The 17,039-nt window shown below is 44.5% G+C and overlaps 1 protein-coding gene across 1 annotated transcript; it reads left to right on the top strand.

The window, feature by feature from the left end:
* Positions 1 to 505: 505 nt before the first annotated feature.
* On the top strand, positions 506 to 1,129 carry LOC108134805 (NADH dehydrogenase [ubiquinone] 1 beta subcomplex subunit 2, mitochondrial-like). The gene is made up of 3 exons (XM_017255257.2): positions 506 to 684; positions 750 to 873; positions 923 to 1,129. The coding sequence occupies exons 1-3, from the start codon at positions 581 to 583 to the stop codon at positions 983 to 985; spliced, it is 291 nt and encodes a 96-aa protein (XP_017110746.1). The 5' UTR covers positions 506 to 580; the 3' UTR covers positions 986 to 1,129.
* The last annotated feature ends 15,910 nt before the right edge of the window (positions 1,130 to 17,039 follow it).

Here is a 17,039-nt window from a genome sequence, read left to right as displayed (position 1 = left end):
AGGGGGGCTTGGGCTTCCCCAGGCATCGTGTTGAAAAAAAAGCTTTTTGGGCAGTTCTTTTAAAGTTGAGATAACCATTTAACAACTAATCCATAGCATTAAAACAAAATAAGAGTCGGTAAAAGTACTTCTAAAAGAGTTTGACAGAGAACAGATGTACGTCACTCAAAACGTTCAGATAAATTTTTACTTGTTTTTTCATGACAATTTAAAAAAAAAGAGCAGGGAAAAATAGTTAGAATACTTCTTAAAAGGGCAGAAAACTCTCCGTACGCCACTGCTTCTGCTTACGTCTGTTTTTGAACTGTGAATGGTGGATTTCTGCGTACAAGAGTTAAACAACCGTCAAAAATCTCAACCGTCTCACTTAGATGGGTTGTGTGGGATTGGGCTACTTGATAAAAACCCCTTCGTGCTAACAATTCCATCGTTCCATTTTCGTCGTTAAATAATCGTTGCTATTTTTCCGCCTATTGTCTTTTCATATATTAAAGTAAGGTTTTACGGATCAAAGGCCGATAACGATTTGTCATAAGTGAAAAACATTTTTTTGTCGCTGAATTGTCAATTCTGGCAGATTATGAATATTGCTGTTAAATTAAGTTATTTTCGAGCCCCAATCGGTTTTATCAACCGCAGTATTTTGGCAGGGGAACGTAATGCAATTCAAAGAGAAAGTCATGTGTGAGTTACATATATTCGTCGAAACATTTCTTTAGATCGATTATAAGCTTACATAATATTTGTAGCGTTTCTTATCGCAATCCTCCTCCGCCGCATTCTACGGCAACCAAAATTGGAGCAACAACTGTTGGAGGAGCTATGTGGTGGTGGGTAATTTGGCACTTATGGCATGAGCCCGATCATATAACGGTATAATTTTTATTTTTATATATATTCACATTAACAGTATATTTTACAGGGAGAATTCGATTACCCCAACCCATTAAAATGGAGCAACTCTGAGTTGGGTATTCCAAAATGAGATTTTGAAAAATTGTCATTTTGAGTAAAATACCAAGTAATTAATAAAAAGGATGTTAAACAACGTATATTAATCTGAACATTTTTGCTATGCGAACTAGTTGTTCAAATTAAATACTCCGCAATTAAATACTTTAAACAAAAATGTTGATTTGTTTTTATATTATATTTATGTATAATATATATTTGTCACTTAAACGATGAGCATACATAAAACCATAGCTAAAAAAATTTTGTGTCAGTAGAGTAAAATGGATTTTAAAATTTATCAAGACAGTCTGAAATTAAGATGATGAAATTTAGTAAAAGGGATTGCTCTCCACATTTGGGCTGGATGCTTATGTATTATTACTTAGTGGGCCGAACTTTATTTACACCGCAGAATACCGACCTCTAGGTTTTGTTTATACCAGGGGTGCCCAAACATTGCTAATGGCAGAGCAAACACCAGTTTTTTTGTTTCAAGCCGTTACACTGAATAAAAATGACTGAAATTTACAATCTATGATGCAGATAATTTAGCATATAACTATTAATATGCCACTCCATATCAAATTTTTAGCCCCACTTATTATTTTAAGACAAATAATGCATTGCTGCTCAAGTTGACCAATGTTCAAGCAACGGAGACAAGAGGTGATTTCTGGCAGTGTAAACTTTTTTGGGCGTTTACGGGGAATCCTATGCAATTGTTGTTGCTCATTTCGGCGACAGAGGCAAAATGCCTTCGGATAAGCATGAAAAAAGTAAAGTAAGCCAGGGGTCAGTGATGTCGTTTCTACTTTTTCCCGTCAAATTGGTAATTTTTTGAAGTGTGATTGCGGAAAAATTTGAAAACGGGCAGCGGGAAACTACATTTTAAGTGCGGTTTTAATTGAGTTTGACGGTTAAAATAGTAAAAATGTTTTTCTTTCGAAACAGTATCGAAAGTCCACACCTAATTTTAGCGCGGGTTCCATAGGTAATATTGTGAAATTCGTTTGTGAAACTGAGGAAAAAACATATGTAAATTGTCCATGCCAAAAGAGGCTTACAAACAAGAGTTCCGAGATGCCTGGCGTCAAAGCACGAAATTCAAGAATTGGATTAGGAAAGATCCCATCGTAATGTCCGGTGTGTTTTGCAGTTATTGCAAATGCAGCATAACTTCAAAATTGAGAGATGTGCGAGCACTTGGTGCTCCAAAAAAACACACCAGTGTGTTAAAAAAATAAAATAAATCTGCTCAGTCTGTCCCTGAGCGAATCAAGAGTATAAGGAGAGCACGCAAAATTGTCCTTATAATTGGCATTCGCTATGCTAAGAGCGGCACATGTATATCTTCATATGTATATCAATGTACAATCCAACAACAAAAGAGGAACAAGAACCCCTGGTTTATACTTTGCAGAAGAAGGACAGCGGAACTTTGTTCAAATTTTGCAGAAAACGGACCACGGAGAAATTAGAATGAAGGTTTAAACTGTCGGCTAACGTGCTCTTATTGGTGTGGGGAACCTGAGTAAGAAGTTGCCTACTCGAAGTTGCTTATAAATTCGATAAGGATGCTGAGCTCAGGCGTGGCAAACTCCCAGATGGTTAGATAATTCAACTACAATATTTTCTTTGAGTGAATTTTTTATACTCTTAAGTATTTTAATTTCAGTCAGAAGTTTGCAACGCTGTAAAGGAAACATTTCCAGCCCTATAAAGTATATAAGTTAGCTGATCATGCATAACCGACTAAAATAATGCAAAACCAGCGACACCTACGGATGTTGCACAACGAGTTGCCAAAATCCCAAGCTTCGGTCAGCGCAATGCACTCTGATGCAACGGCGGCTACCCAGACCATGCATAGGCAGCCGGGTCAGCACTTCTAGGGCATAGGGCTAACTTTCGTTATAAGAATTATTGTACTTAGCAGTAAGTTGAATTTTGGATACAAACCGTGACGGTCAAACCTCGCAATTACCAAGTCTTCTCATTCGTACAGTACAGTACGTCTTAAAATAAATCCTTAAACAGGACTTATAATTAATTGGCACCCAACGCGTCGTAAGACCCTCGACCCGTGTTAAATAAAAAAACGCGTCGTAAGACCCACGACCCGTGTAAAATAAAAAAACGCGATCGTAAGACCCTCTATTCAACGTTAAAATAAAAACATAAAACAAATATTTAAAAAACGCGTTCGATTCGTAAAAAAAAAGAAAAAACAACAACAACAAAAACAATCAACCAAATAAAAACAACCAGGAACATCTACAAGAGCGAAACTGAATTAAAAGAAGGAAGACACCGACAGCGGCAACAACATTCAGTTTTATAATTAAATAAAAACCATGTAAGTAGAGTGTTCATTGATATTACCACTATTTTCAAATTGCAAAATATTTTAAAAATATTAAAAAAGTGATTTCCTAAGAGTCTCAATCAAAGGTAAAACAAGTTCGGAAACCTTTTTTTTAGAAAAAATTAAATACGAAAGGAACAAAATTCTTTGTTCTTTGTGTTAAAATCATATGAGCGTTAGAGAGATAGAAGAATTATTAGACAGATTTCAAAAACTAAATACCGCGGAAAGTTCACAACAAAATAGTTCAAGCATGGCATTGACCAGTGAATAATTAAAATCCATTATAGAAGGCGAGCGCACTTGCCGCGCAAGAAAAGAGCTTTGAGAAAAAATTACAAGATGTTCAGAAGCGATTAGGCGGTGTAAATATCGGCACACCAGAAATAGAACCGTATAAGGATGCCGAAATCATAATAGATATTGCTTGCTGCGAAACGTTAGATATTATGAAGTCCCTGCTGGTCTTTGAGGGAAAAAATGAGACATACGTCTCTTGGAGGAAAGCGCATACCGCCTATAAAGTATTTGAAAAATATGATGGTAGTTCCAAGCACTACCAAGCCTTAGGCATTCTCCGAAACAAAATAAAAGGCTCAGCCGATATGGTTCTTTCGTCGTTCGACACGTCTTTAAATTTTAAAGCTAATTTTAACAGGCTTGACTTCACATACGCGGACAAACGACCGATATATTTAATAGAACAGGAGATGTCAACACTCCGTCAAGGAAACATGACACTTCTGCAGTACTATGACGAAGTAGAGAAAAAACTGACTCTGCTAATAAACAAAACAATTATGCCTCACTGAACGAAAAATATAGAGCGGATGCGCTACGAGTATTTATTTCGGGCACAAGGAAATCGCTTAGCGACGTTCTTTTTTCGGCAAGACCAACCGATCTTCCTTCCGCTTTAGCATTAGCCCAAGAAGTAGATGCTAATCATGAGCGATACATGTTCGCAAGTAGTTTTGCACGTAGCACGGAGGAAAAACACCAAAGGGCTGAACAAAGAAGTGCAACGACAGACGCTAAGTTTAATCCATATGGTAAAAACCCTACTTTAATAGAATACCACCAAAACAACCACCCAGACAGGATCCGACACAACCAATGGTAGTTGATCCCTCATTATCCCGTTTTAGACAACCAACCCAAAACCAACAAAGTGGACCGTTTTCAAGGCAAATTCAAAACACCAAAATATTCAACCCAACGGTAACAATAATAAGCGGCAGACGATTAAAAGGCCCAATAGTAGTAGCGCTAGATATACAGGACCAAAACACCAGAGCATAAACCATCTGGCTGTAAAAAACGACCCACCAAATGATGAATACCCAGCAGTAGCCGAAAAGGAATGTGAGAACATCGACGATGACCTAGTAGAATACGGTGAAATAAATTTTTTAGGCATAACTCCCTGCTCCCATTCATAGAAAGGGATATCGCAGGGAGAAAAATAAAACTTTTAATTGACACAGGGTGTTTGCGCACTCAGCGCTTGTATTTAAATCATTTAAATCTCTAGTTGTAGGGCGAGAGCGGGAGCCAATAAAGCTTTCGTCTGTTCGCTCTTGCGAATTCGCCCCGTCTCTCGCCACCGTAGCATAAGTTAGGTTCTAAGAGAAATTATTGAAATATAATTGTTAGTGATCAATCGAACGTCTTCGTAGCCACTCCTTTTCGTCGCGCTTTCGACATAGTTTTCACAAAGTTTCGCAATTAAAATCGTCTCGAACTACTGCGTTCACAAGTTTTCGCGTTATTAATACAAAATAGTATTAAATTTTCACAGGGGCTTAAAAAACCTTATTTTCGTAAATAAACCATTCTCTATAAAATCAATCCATGGTCGCAACACAATAAACAAAAAATTTATAATGCACCTTTTTAATAAAAATACAACATTTTTCTTGCTACCAAACTTAACAACGTTTGATGGAATAATTGGACTGGACCTACTAAAAAAAACTGACGTCGTACTTGATCTAAGAGAAAAAAGTTAATAACTAATAGCAGTTCGGAGGAAATTTAATTTTTGAAATGTGGAGATGTTAATTTTACAAAAGTTGAGGATATAGTTGTACCACAGGAAATAATGGAAAAAATTCTGGAAATATTAGGAAACCGTAATTTGCAGATCCAAACGAAGCGCTGCCGTACAATACTAACATTATTGGTACTATCCGGACGAAAAAACTTTTAAAATATGTTAACTTATTTATTTTTGAATTAAAAAAAAAAAATTTTTAAGTAGTAATCGAAATAGTTGAGAGTTCAGCTTTATGATTTTAATTTAGCTCAAATCGGAAATCGAAATACCTGCCATAGGAAGTATCGAATAATTAAACTGCAAATTATCATTGCTTCAATGTTTTTAAACATATACGGAAGTAAATCATAATTTTAATGTTTTCAAGAATATTTAGTTTTTTCATTAGCTGCAAGGGTATATGAGCTTCGGCTTACCGAAGTTTGCTTCCTTTCTTGTTCAGGATTACTTTATTACTTTCGACCGTTAATAGTGGAGTTTTGCGCCGAATAGGAAGTTGAAGGTGCAAAGTCACTCCACTCTTACCTTGTCAAGAGATGTTTTTCTTTATATGAAAAGATTTTATTATACCCGTTACTCGTAGAGTAAAAGGGTATACTGTATTCGTGGAAAAGTATTTAACAGGTAAAAGAAAGCGTTTCCGACCCCATAAAGTATATATATTATTGGTGGCCGAGTCGATCTATCCATGTCCGTCTGTATGAACGTCGGGATCTCAAAAACTATAAAAGCTAGAGATTTGGGATTTGGAATCGTAAAAGTATTGTGAGAAGTCTTAAAACTCCCCATAACAGCGAAGGAGCCGAAAATACCGCAGGAATCAAAGGCTACGACGGACCTTGGACCCGGGCAACGCAGAGACACCGTGAATTAATGGTTCCGAGCTGGAAATTGGACCCTCACAAGGCAAGGGCAACAAGGTCGGACGGTAAATTGGTAAACTTCGGACCTGCACAAAGAGGGCGCACCGTAAACTAACCTTGGAGAGGGATAACGGGACCATCACAGGCTATAAAAGGGCGGCGCAAGCGCAGCTCAGCCCCGAAGTAATAGTGCGAGAATCAAAGCGAGTGCGTTTAAGCGAGACCAGTAGCAAGCTAATCAAGTGCCGAGTGCCAGAATCAAGATCGCAAAGTCGAGACGCCGAAAGATAGTGAGGTTCGCATAACATCCAGAGTCTCGGTGGAGCCGTCCCGATTTAGACACCAGCAAGCAGTTAACGACGAGGTGCGACGACGCAGAGGACGACAACGATCCCAATACACCCCTTGCTTTATTTCTTGGTCATAGGCAATCACCAAGTATAAATTTGGTGGATTGATCCCATAACCTCTCTGAGCTAGCCGCCGTTTACGTTGCGAGCGAGATACATAAGAAATCAGTTCATTACATCTGGCGTCCATAAGTAATTGTCCTGACAATAGATCGAAGATGGGGAAGTCCTGGATTTATAATCTAAGGAAGAATGGTTTCGCCGAGGTGAGCAAGGTTCTTGGAATAGAACTCGAGGGCTCAATAGAGGTTGTAACGAACTGATTTTGTTGGTTTATCCGCTCGCTACGAATGTCGTGCGGCTAGCTCAGAAGATGTAAGTGTTCGTCCCACCAAATTTATATAAACGTAAACGGCCTATTGATCAGTGAAAACGCACAGAAAGATTGGGCATATATATCCACTTGACTCTCAACCGGGGTTTTGTATTGACAATGTGGAAATGTGCTCCGCCGTCGGCTTCTTCCCACGTTGAACGTCTCGCTGGGTTGTGATCGCTGCGAAGTGGTGTCTCCCTCGCCGGTTTCGATCGATATGCCTTCTGTTGCGTTTGGCTCGGCGGGATTACAGGGCTTAGGGATGCGTTACCGTTCCCAGACAAGGGTGAACAGGCACTGTGCTCTCAAGGCGTACGCCGTTCGCAGCTGCAGCCTCCTGTCCCTTGCTCTGTCCCGGCCGGTCGAACCGGACGTCGGCTCAGTTTCTACCTGACGGTTCAGGCGTACGCCGGGTCAAACGCAAGGTTATAGACGAACGCTTCCACCCTACCCTCTCTGCCGCAGACTTCAGAATTCGACGTATTTATATTCTTCGTCCTGGTTGTCCTCGTTGTCCTTGCTCTGCCTCCGGATGTCTCGATTGGCTCCGCTCCTTGTTGGCGTAACGCGCACGATTCGGTAAGCTGCCGTTCTGGGACTCTAGCGGTGAACTGCAGTAACGCATACGCAGTTCGAAACACTAGCTGAACAAACCTTGTAAAATTCCTGCAGGACGATCAGACGTACGCCGGAGTTCGCCAATGCAGTCCTTGTAGGCAGGTAGCTAGTTCAAGACCACTTTCCTTCTGACCCCACGGTTCTTCGTCGAAGGACTCTATTTGTTCAACTCTGGCGGACACGCCGGGTGGGATGCCAAGCTCAAATCGCGGCAGAAGTTGTGACAAAGCGCCTGGACTAAGCCGTGTGATGCCGTAAGGACCTCAGCTACCTGTGTCTCAATTCGGAGACTTTAGCTCTAAGTCCCGAACGTCTCGACGTAGCGATCTTGTTTCCTTGATGAATCCGCACAGCTGTGCTCCTTGTTGACGTTGATTCGATATGTTGTTTACTTGCGTTGGCACTCGTAATAACTTTCACTGATGATGACTGCTCGATGATTGACTGATGACAGACTGATCCCGCTTCCAGCGTCCGGCCTGCTTATATAGGCCCCTGTTTACCGTTAATTCTCGACGTCTCCTTGCTTCCTGGTCCAAAAACCACGGTTCTACTTTTCGACCTTTCGCCCTCTGCGAATGACACCAATATCAGGGTCCAAAGTCCGGTGCCGTCTCGTTACTTGCTTTTGCACACGGCCCTTCGCTGCTCCTTTATATTGCCGTCTCTCTCTCTGACCCTCCCTGTCCTTGTTTGGTATTCAGGGCACCAATCTCTCTCGCCGCACTACCGTTACTACGGGCGAATTCGCCGCGTAACTGGTAACTGGTAGGCCACTGCTTGCATGCGCTTACTCTGCTTGTTTTTTAACTTGTGGGGAGTTATTCAACTCCTTACATTCTCCCCTTACTTCGGGAACGCAAAAGAGACCGTTGTTCTCTCTCCCTTGGTATACTCCATACATCCTTCCCTGGACGTGTCTTCTCCTTGTACTCGTCATCGTTTACTTGTAGCCTTCTAGACGACTCGTTCCTCCAGATGGTTCCCACGACGCTCACAGCTCCTTCTTGAGTTCCACAGCGCCGATCCTCCTTCCAGATTTTGAATCTCCCGCCCAGACGTTTCCCCCATAGACTTTAAAGTCCCGCCCCATATGTTTCCCCCGTTGACTTTCTCGATTTCCGTGATTTGTCCTCTCCGTTGGATGGTCACTCTACGTCGTGCCGATCGGTCTCCAGCTGCTATCGGTGTTATCGATATTCTCCAGTGTGACTCTCCGTTGTACGGTCACCCTCCGCCAAGTCGATCGGTCTTCAGCTGCTATCGGTTCCGATGTTTTCGATGTTCCACAGTGTGACTCCGTGTGCCGATATTTCGAGTATTTTGGGCCCACCGATCGACACTATCGTACAGTCCAATCGGCCGCTTTAAATCGAAGTGTCCCCATCCCTTGATTATAGTGACTTCGCACAATGATATGGTACGAGCAATTTCCTATCGATTTGTTGTTTACTTATTGTCTATTTCCTTCAAAGCTTGGCCCAGGATTGCAGAGTTGACCTTTCCTGCCCTTGGGGCCGGGGTCAATGACCCTGCTAGGTTCATCACTCTCTTGCGCCGTTCTGCATTTAGTTGGCAAGTGGTTTGTTTCCCTGAGAACCCGGTTTTCCTGTATATCTCTCATTTCAGATTGCCGGCTCAGCTGTAGTGTCATTTATGTGTGTGTGTTTATTTGTTTATAATTTTTTATTTAATTGTCGCCGTTTATGTGTGTTTACGGTAAAGCTCTCGAGCTGTACCGTCTCCCCTCTTTCATCGGTAAAACAAGGATCTGGTCATGGTCTTCCGCGATTCGTACAGAGTCTGCCGACGCTACGGATTGTTGTTGGCCTGCGGACTTTTCAGGTTCTTGTCCTGTGCATCACCTTATTCTACGCGGCGTATCAACAAATGATTCTGGCTTTATGCCCGACGCAGAATCTGTTTGCCTCGTTGTCTAGGTCACTGTGCATCCTTGTGTCCTGCGTACTATAAAGACTTTGGTATTTGCCCGACGCTATAGTTCGCACCGCTTGTTGCTGCCTGCCCGAGTTGTCCTGGATTGTCTGTACCGAGTTTTTGTGTTTGTTGTTTAAGCACACTGACGTGGACGGTTCGTCCCTTTTGTGTTTCCTTGTGGCGGATTCTACAAATGACTGGTGAGACGAAGTCTGTCACTGTATACGGTCTGTCATATCTCGGCGCTAGCTTTGCCGCAAAACCCTCGGCTGCCTTCGACAAATGGTGCTCCTATACCCAGACCATGTCCCCTATTTTTGGACTCCACTGCCTCCTTCGTAAATTGTAATGCCTGGCTTGGTCCTGATCAGCTTTCTCCATGTTCCGGCGCACAATTTCGAAGATCTCCTTTATCTTATTGGCCTTATCTTCAGGCGTTTCCGTCTGTTTTCCTGTGCCATTGGTTTCCCTGTCGTACTGGGCGCTGGGCAGCCGATACTTTAGAGCCTGAGTGAGGAAACAAGGGGAGTACCCTGTTGATTCCGACGTACTTGAGTTTACCGCTAGCATAATCTCCGGCCACTTCTCGTCCCAATTCCTCTGGTTCTGTCCTGCAAACTGAGCTATCATGGTTTTAACGGTTCGGTTTGCTCCTTCTGTCGGATTTTCCTACGGTGTATATGGCGCTGTAAATTGTTGCTTAGTGCCCATTTCGCTGAGGAATTTCTTGAATGCTCTGCTGGCAAACTGTACTCCATTGTCCGTAATTACCACCTTTGGGGCTCCGAACCTAGCGATGATTCTTTCTCGTTACGCCTTTTGAAGTGTTTCTGCCGTTACTGTTCGCAGTGGCACCAATTATGTTCACTTTGAAAATCTATCTATCAGCACTAGCAGCATTTGGTGCTTTGATCTTGGCAATGGTCCGACAAAGTCTGCGCATACTGTTGCCCATGGTTCTTCGAGTATCTGCGTCAGCATCTTCCCAGCTTTCTGCATCTGGTTAGGTTTGAATTTAAGGTATGTCTCGCATTTTCGTACTTGTGCGTCCCTATGCCGTCCTGGCTAGTAATATCGAGCCGCTAGCTTTGCAATAGTTTTCCGACTTCCCACGTGTCCAGCGGCTGGTGAGTCGTGATTCTCCTTCAGGGCGGCACACAGAGCTTCCATGCTTCCACGTCTTCGCTGCCTGCTCTTTGCGGTTAATGCCTTTATAACGCGCCTTCCTCCATGAGGTATTCCGGAAACTTCTGTGGCTGAGTGTTGATTTTCTCACACATCTCCTTAACCCAGCTGCATGCTCCGTGCGTGTCATCCGGAGTTTCCTTGGCTAGCCTAAAGAATTCTGGCAGAGGCTGTTTCGACAGTGCATCAGCGACAACGTTAAGCTGCCCCTTCCTGTACGAAATTTCAAAATCATACTGCTGCAGCTCCAAAACCCACCTCGCTATCCTTCCTGATGGACTTTCGACGCTGTTCAACCATTTGGTCATATGGTCAGTCACCACTTTGAAATGGTATCCTTCCAAGTACGGTTTGAGCTTCCGGATCGCCCATACGATTGCCAGGCGTTATTTTTCGCTGGTTGAATAGTTCTTTTCCGCGCCATTCAGGGTCCGGCTTGAATACGAAATGACCTTTTCGCCGCTTTCTGTTTCCTGCGTCAGGACTGCCCCTATAGCATAATCGCTTGCGTCTGTCTTTAAAACGAATGGTTTATCGAAATATGGACATGCCAGCACAGGATCGGGCACTGGCCTTTCCTTTACCTCATCGAATGCCTGCTGGTAATCTGTAGTCCATGTCCATTTCGTGCCTTTCCGCAATAGATATTTAATGGTTTCACTATTCGAGCAAATTCGGACACGAATCGCCTGTACCAAGATGATACGCCTAAGTATTGGCGCAGTTCTTGGATGGTTGTAGGTGGTTCCAACTCGGCTATGGCTGCTACCTTTTCGGGATCAGTGCCGATTCCTTGATTTGTCACGCAGTGTCCCAGGTAAAGCAGTTCGTTTCTGAAGAATTGGCATTTTTCGGGATTTATCCTGAGGTTTGCCTCAGGTTCCTTCTGTGTTCTTCCAGCGTGCGTCCGATCACGATGATGTCGTCTTGGTACGCAAACGCGTGTGGTGACATCTCCGGTGCTATAACCTGATCCAGTACTCTCTGGAAAGTCGCCGAAGCGGAGTGTAAGCCGAATGGCATTACTTTCCATTGGAAAAGTCCCTTTCCTGGCACTGTGAACGCCGTGAATGGCCTGCTATTTTCTTCTAGGGGAATTTGTCAGTAGCCTCCTTTCGATGGTATCTCGCATCCCTCAACTGGTCCAATATGTAATTTATCCTTGGCATCGGATACGCATCTTTGATATATTTGGAATTTATTTGTCTAAAGTCGACCTGTCTTCTTCTTCATCATGACAATCGGGGTGCTGTACGGACTTCTCGAGTATTCTATACATCCCTTCTCCAACAACTCGTCGACTTTCGCATTGATTTCCCCTTGAACCTTTGGATTTTTCGGGTAGTATCTCTGTTTGATTGGTTTGTCGTTCTTCATGGTGATTTGGTGCTCGGCTATGTTGGATGTTCCACTCATTGTTCGAAATTCCGCGAGCTCCTGCTGTAGGAATTTTTCAACATTGCATTCCTCAGAGGTGGTTTGCACCACTACCAAGGACAATTTTTCCTCTAACCACTCGTTGTGCCTTCTCCTTTCTGGGATCACCACTGTATGTCCGGCACACCTTATTTCGGCGCCGACTCCTGTGAGGAAATTCCATCTTAGCACCAGCGAGTCTACCATTTCTGGTAGGATCACCAGGCTCATGGGCAATCGCTTATTGCCGAATTCGATCTCCACCTCGAGCTGTGTGTTTATACCTCTGCACCTGCCATCTGCGAACCTAACTTGCCTTCTCGTCCTTGTAATCTTTCCATAAGCAGCCAGTATATCCGCCAGCTCCTCGCTTATAAAGTTCGCTTTTGCTCCGGTGTCGATTGTGGCTTTGTGTGAGGTTCCGCCAATCGTTACCGCTGCGGATAACTGCTGCTCTTCTTCGGATAATTTGCCAGTTAGTTTGGAGAGACAACACCTTGCGACCTCTGCTCGCCGCTCTGCGGCTGTGATCGCTGGCCACTTCCCGATCTCTGGCAGCACTCTACACTTCTAACACCAACCTTGCCGCAATTCCAGCCGAAAAGTAGCCGCTGGTTTTGGCATCCACTGGCCCAATGCCCGTGACCGCCACACCGCCTACATGCTTCGTGTGGGTTCACGATGTGTGTCTGTGACCTGTGGGCTCTTGGTGCTGCCACTCATCGTCACTTCCGTCACTTCCTTCTGCACACGGTCCTTTGCTGCTCTCTTTTATTGCTGCCTCTTTCGAACTCTCCCTGTCCTTGTCTGGTGCTCAGGGCACCAATCTCTCTCGCCGCGTAACTGCTTGCATGCGCTTACTCTGCTTGCTTTTCAACTTGTGGGGAGTTATTCAACTCCTCACAAAGTGATGAGGAAAACCCTGGCAGACGCTATTGACCAGAGCTAGACATGGCGGAGTTGGTGTCGATTCTAGAGAAGAAATTCCGGAAGATTCAAAGGGCCGAAGGACTTATATCGAGCCTGGATGTCCAGGGCATGGCAAGCGACGGCAGGCAGCGAAAAGTTAGCCGGGAGAGGAGGGAAAGCGTACGGCATATCCGCTGGACTACTGCCAAGCAAGTTTAAGGCTCAATAAACAGGGCTCAAAAAACCCATCACAATTCATTCGAATTTACTCACCGTATTCAGCGTTAACGCAAAACCACGAGGCCATTTAGAAAATAAGGGACGGTCGGTCGATAGTTGCGATCGATGGGTGCAATAAAATACTGCATTTCTTGATGAACGGTCACACCGATTCAGCGCTGAAAACTTAGGACAACGATAAGGGCAACGACAATAGCACTGCTGAACCCCACTATCGATAAATGCGATCGGGATGTGTTCAGTAGAGTGGCCAGACGACGGGAATTGAAATGGTGATTTCAAATTGGGTACTGTCTGGGCGGGAAATTCCAATTTCGTTTCTGGGGGAACGAGGAGTACGAGTTTGGCGTGGATTTAAAGAAACGAACATCAGGGGCGGGGAAATCACCACTTCCTCCACGTTTCCGAAGTAAGAGGGAAATGTGAGGAAAAACTCCCCACAAATCCCGATGCTGCATTGCAACAGCAAAGAAGCCGAGAATGCCACCGGAGTCAAGGGCAACAGGGTCAAACTGTAAGCGACGGGCCTTGGACCCGGGCAAAGCATAGACAGAATTGACGGTATCGAGCTGGACATTGCACCCTCATACGGCAAGGGCAACAAGGTCGAACGGTAAAATGGCGGACTTCGGATCTGCACAAAGAGGATGCACGTAAACTAACTGTTCGGCAGTGGAACTTTGACCCGATCACGCGAGCTGGAGAAGAGGGACCATCACAGGCTATAAAGGGCGACGCAAGCGCAGCTCAGCCCCGAAGTAATAGTGCGAGGCCAATAGCAAGTTAATCAAGTGCCCAGTGCCAGGATCAAGATCGCAAAGTCGAGACTCCGAACGACCATAAGTCTTCAAGGCTGACGCTACAACGCTGAGATCCAACGGAAGCCAGGTCGTCGTTGAATCGAGCTCAATAAGTCCTCAATAAGTAAGTAAGTGAAGTTCGCATAACATCTTGAGCCTTGGTGGAGCCGTCACGATTCAGACACCAGCAAGCAGAAAACGATGAAGAGCGACGCCGCCGAGCGACGCAGCAGAAGCTGTAGTGAAGCGAGGCTATATTTATGGAGACAAATAGAACCTTAAAGATCCCAACACAACCCTTGCGTTATCTCTTGGTCAAAGGCAATCACCCAATATATATTTGGTAAAACGATCCCACAACCTCTCTGAGCTAGCCCCACTTTTACGTAGCGAGCAAGATACATAAGAAATCAGGTCGTTAAAGTATGTACTGTCACTCTGAGACACGTTAGAAGGTTGATTGTTGTGTGTGCGTTTTGGTCATATCTATCGGCAGTCTCTAAAAAAAATTGATCTATTATTTTAGAAGTTATGGGGCTTATGAAGTTAAAAATTGTTAGTGGTGATACGTAATAAACTTAACGATATGTACATTGTTACTATCGATATGATGTGTGAATGGTGTTCCCTATTTCATAGCGGGAGTTAACGAAGAATAATTGAACATAATACTTAATCAACAAGTAAAACTTAAAAGGCCTTAAGTCTGAACCATACCGGCCCCCCCTGAACGACCCGTTCAGTTAAGAGGGAGAATGGCGACCTTAGTAATTGGGCGCTTGTAGACCCCATTGGCCTTCTTGACAGTCACCACTCGGACTTTAGAATCCTGACCTGGGTGTACTTCTTCGATGCGTCCAAGTATTTACTTCGAGGGCGGAAGATTATGCTTCTTGAGTACAACAAGGGTGCCTATTTCGAGGTTCGCCGTCTTCGTTTCACTTGCCACGGCGAGTGAAGTGAGGTATTCAGTGTGCCATCGCTTCCAGAAGCCTTGCACTATGACCTGCAGCTTATTCCATCGCTGCAAAAAAAAGTACGGTTCAGGCACCGCTGTGTACGGCTGTCCTACCAAAAAGTGGGCTGGAGTTAGTGGATCGAGGCTGTGATCGCTGTCCGGAGTAAGTGGCCGTGAGTTTAGGATAGCTTCGATATGGGCCAGAACGGTTTACAGTTCTTCAAAGGTGAGTGCGGCTCCTCCGGACGCCCGACTCCCACAATCCGCGCAAAGTTTGGTGGGGACGGGGGTATAAAGTGCTAGTTTATGCCTTCTGATGACAGAAAACTGGCCAATGTTTCATTCTTAGCTTACTCTTTGAAAAGTTTGCGCATTTCGTCCAATTCCCGTCGGGCTCCATGGAAGGTGGTTCCATTGTCAGAATACAAGTCGGATGGTATTTTGCAACGGGCACAAAAAAGTTTGAACGCAGGAATAAATTCATGCGTTGTGAGATTGCTTACGACTTTTATGTGTATTGCTTTTGCCAGGCACACAAATATGGCAAACCAGGCTTTGCTTATGTGGGGAGTACGACCTTTAGATTCCATGATTGAGATGGGGCCCGTGTAGACCAGACCAGTGTGCCAGAAACAAGGTATATCCACCAGGATTTGCTGACTTCTGATACGCCGATTCATAAAGCAGGACTTACAGCGAAAGACTTCCTTGCGTATTATGTTCAGGGCTCCTAGTACCCAGTATTGTTGACGAACTTGATGAAAAGTGGCGTCTACTCCATGGTACAAATTAGCCTGGTGAACGTAGTGCACAATCAGCAAGGCCAGCGGTGATTCCTTGGCGACGATAATCGGATGTTTTGCGTTAATTGATAACTCCGATCGGTCAATACGTCCTCCGATGCGCAGTATACCGGCGTCAATTTAAGCAATTTTGATTTTCTGGGCAGTCTTTGATTTTTCGCGGTTGCGTCGTATTCTTGTGGGAACGCCGTAAGTTGCATGTGCTTCAATAGCCTCTCTAGGGCGTATTGCAAATGTTTAGCAGTTAGGTATCCGCTGAGATGTTCAATCTGGAATGGCAAGCTATTATTAAGACATGCTTTACTTTTGGGGCGTATGCGTTGTATAAATCGAAAAACTTAGCCGAAAACGCGCAATTGTTGATACTATGAGGAGTTGAATAACTCCCCACAAGTTAGAAAGCAAGCAGAGTAAACGCATGCAAGCAGTGTCACACCAGTTACCAGTTACGCGGCGAATTCGCCCGCAGTAACGGTAGTGCGGTGAGAGAGAGAGTGGTGCACTCAGCACCAGACAAGGACAGGGAGAGTCCGTGAGGGACAGCAATAGAAGAGAGCGGCGAAGGGCCGTGTGCATAAGGAAGTAACGGGACGGCATCGGAGGTTGGACCCTGATATTGGTGCCGTGCGCAGAGGACGAAAGGTCGAACGGTAAAACCGTGGACTTTGGACCAGGAGGCAAGGAGACGCCGATAACTAGCGGTAAATAGAGGCCTTTATAAACCGGCCAAGCGCAGGAAGCTGGATCAGTCGATTTCTACCAAGACAACAAGTTACAGTAAGTAAGTAAGTAACAGTCAACTGAACCAGTAACCAGTGAAACAAAGTGAAGGAGCAAGTAAAGCCGTGCGGAGTCATCAAGGAAACAAGATCGCTACGTCGAGACGTTCGGGACTTAGAGCTAAAGTCTCCGAATTGAGACACAGGTAGCTGAGGTTTTTACGGCATGACACGGCTAAGTTCAGGCGCTTTGTCACAATTTCTGTCGCGATTTGAGCTTGGCATCCCACCCGGCGTGTCCGACAGAGTTGAACAAATAGAGTCCTTCGACGAAGAACCGTGGGCTCAGAAGGAAAGTTGTCTAGAACTAGATGCCTGCCTATAAGGACTGCATTGGCGAACTCCGGCGTATGCCTGATCGTCCTGCAGGAGCTGTACAAGGTCCTGGTGCGACTAGCTCGGAAGGACGTATGCGTTTGTTCAGCT

Source organism: Drosophila elegans, unplaced genomic scaffold (assembly GCF_018152505.1).
Source record: "Drosophila elegans isolate 14027-0461.03 unplaced genomic scaffold, ASM1815250v1 contig_512, whole genome shotgun sequence".
Classification (NCBI taxonomy): Eukaryota; Metazoa; Arthropoda; class Insecta; order Diptera; family Drosophilidae; genus Drosophila; species Drosophila elegans.
Note: the sequence above shows the minus strand (reverse complement) of the source record. Positions and strands in the feature narration are given on the sequence as shown.

Coding starts and splice junctions, on each gene's coding strand:
- LOC108134805 (XM_017255257.2), top strand. CDS start 581: ATGAATATTGCTGTTAAATTAAGTTATTTTCGAGCCCCAATCGGTTTT. Junction 685..749: donor ATTCAAAGAGAAAGTCATGT/GTGAGTTACATA, acceptor TAATATTTGTAG/CGTTTCTTATCGCAATCCTC. Junction 874..922: donor ATGAGCCCGATCATATAACG/GTATAATTTTTA, acceptor TATATTTTACAG/GGAGAATTCGATTACCCCAA.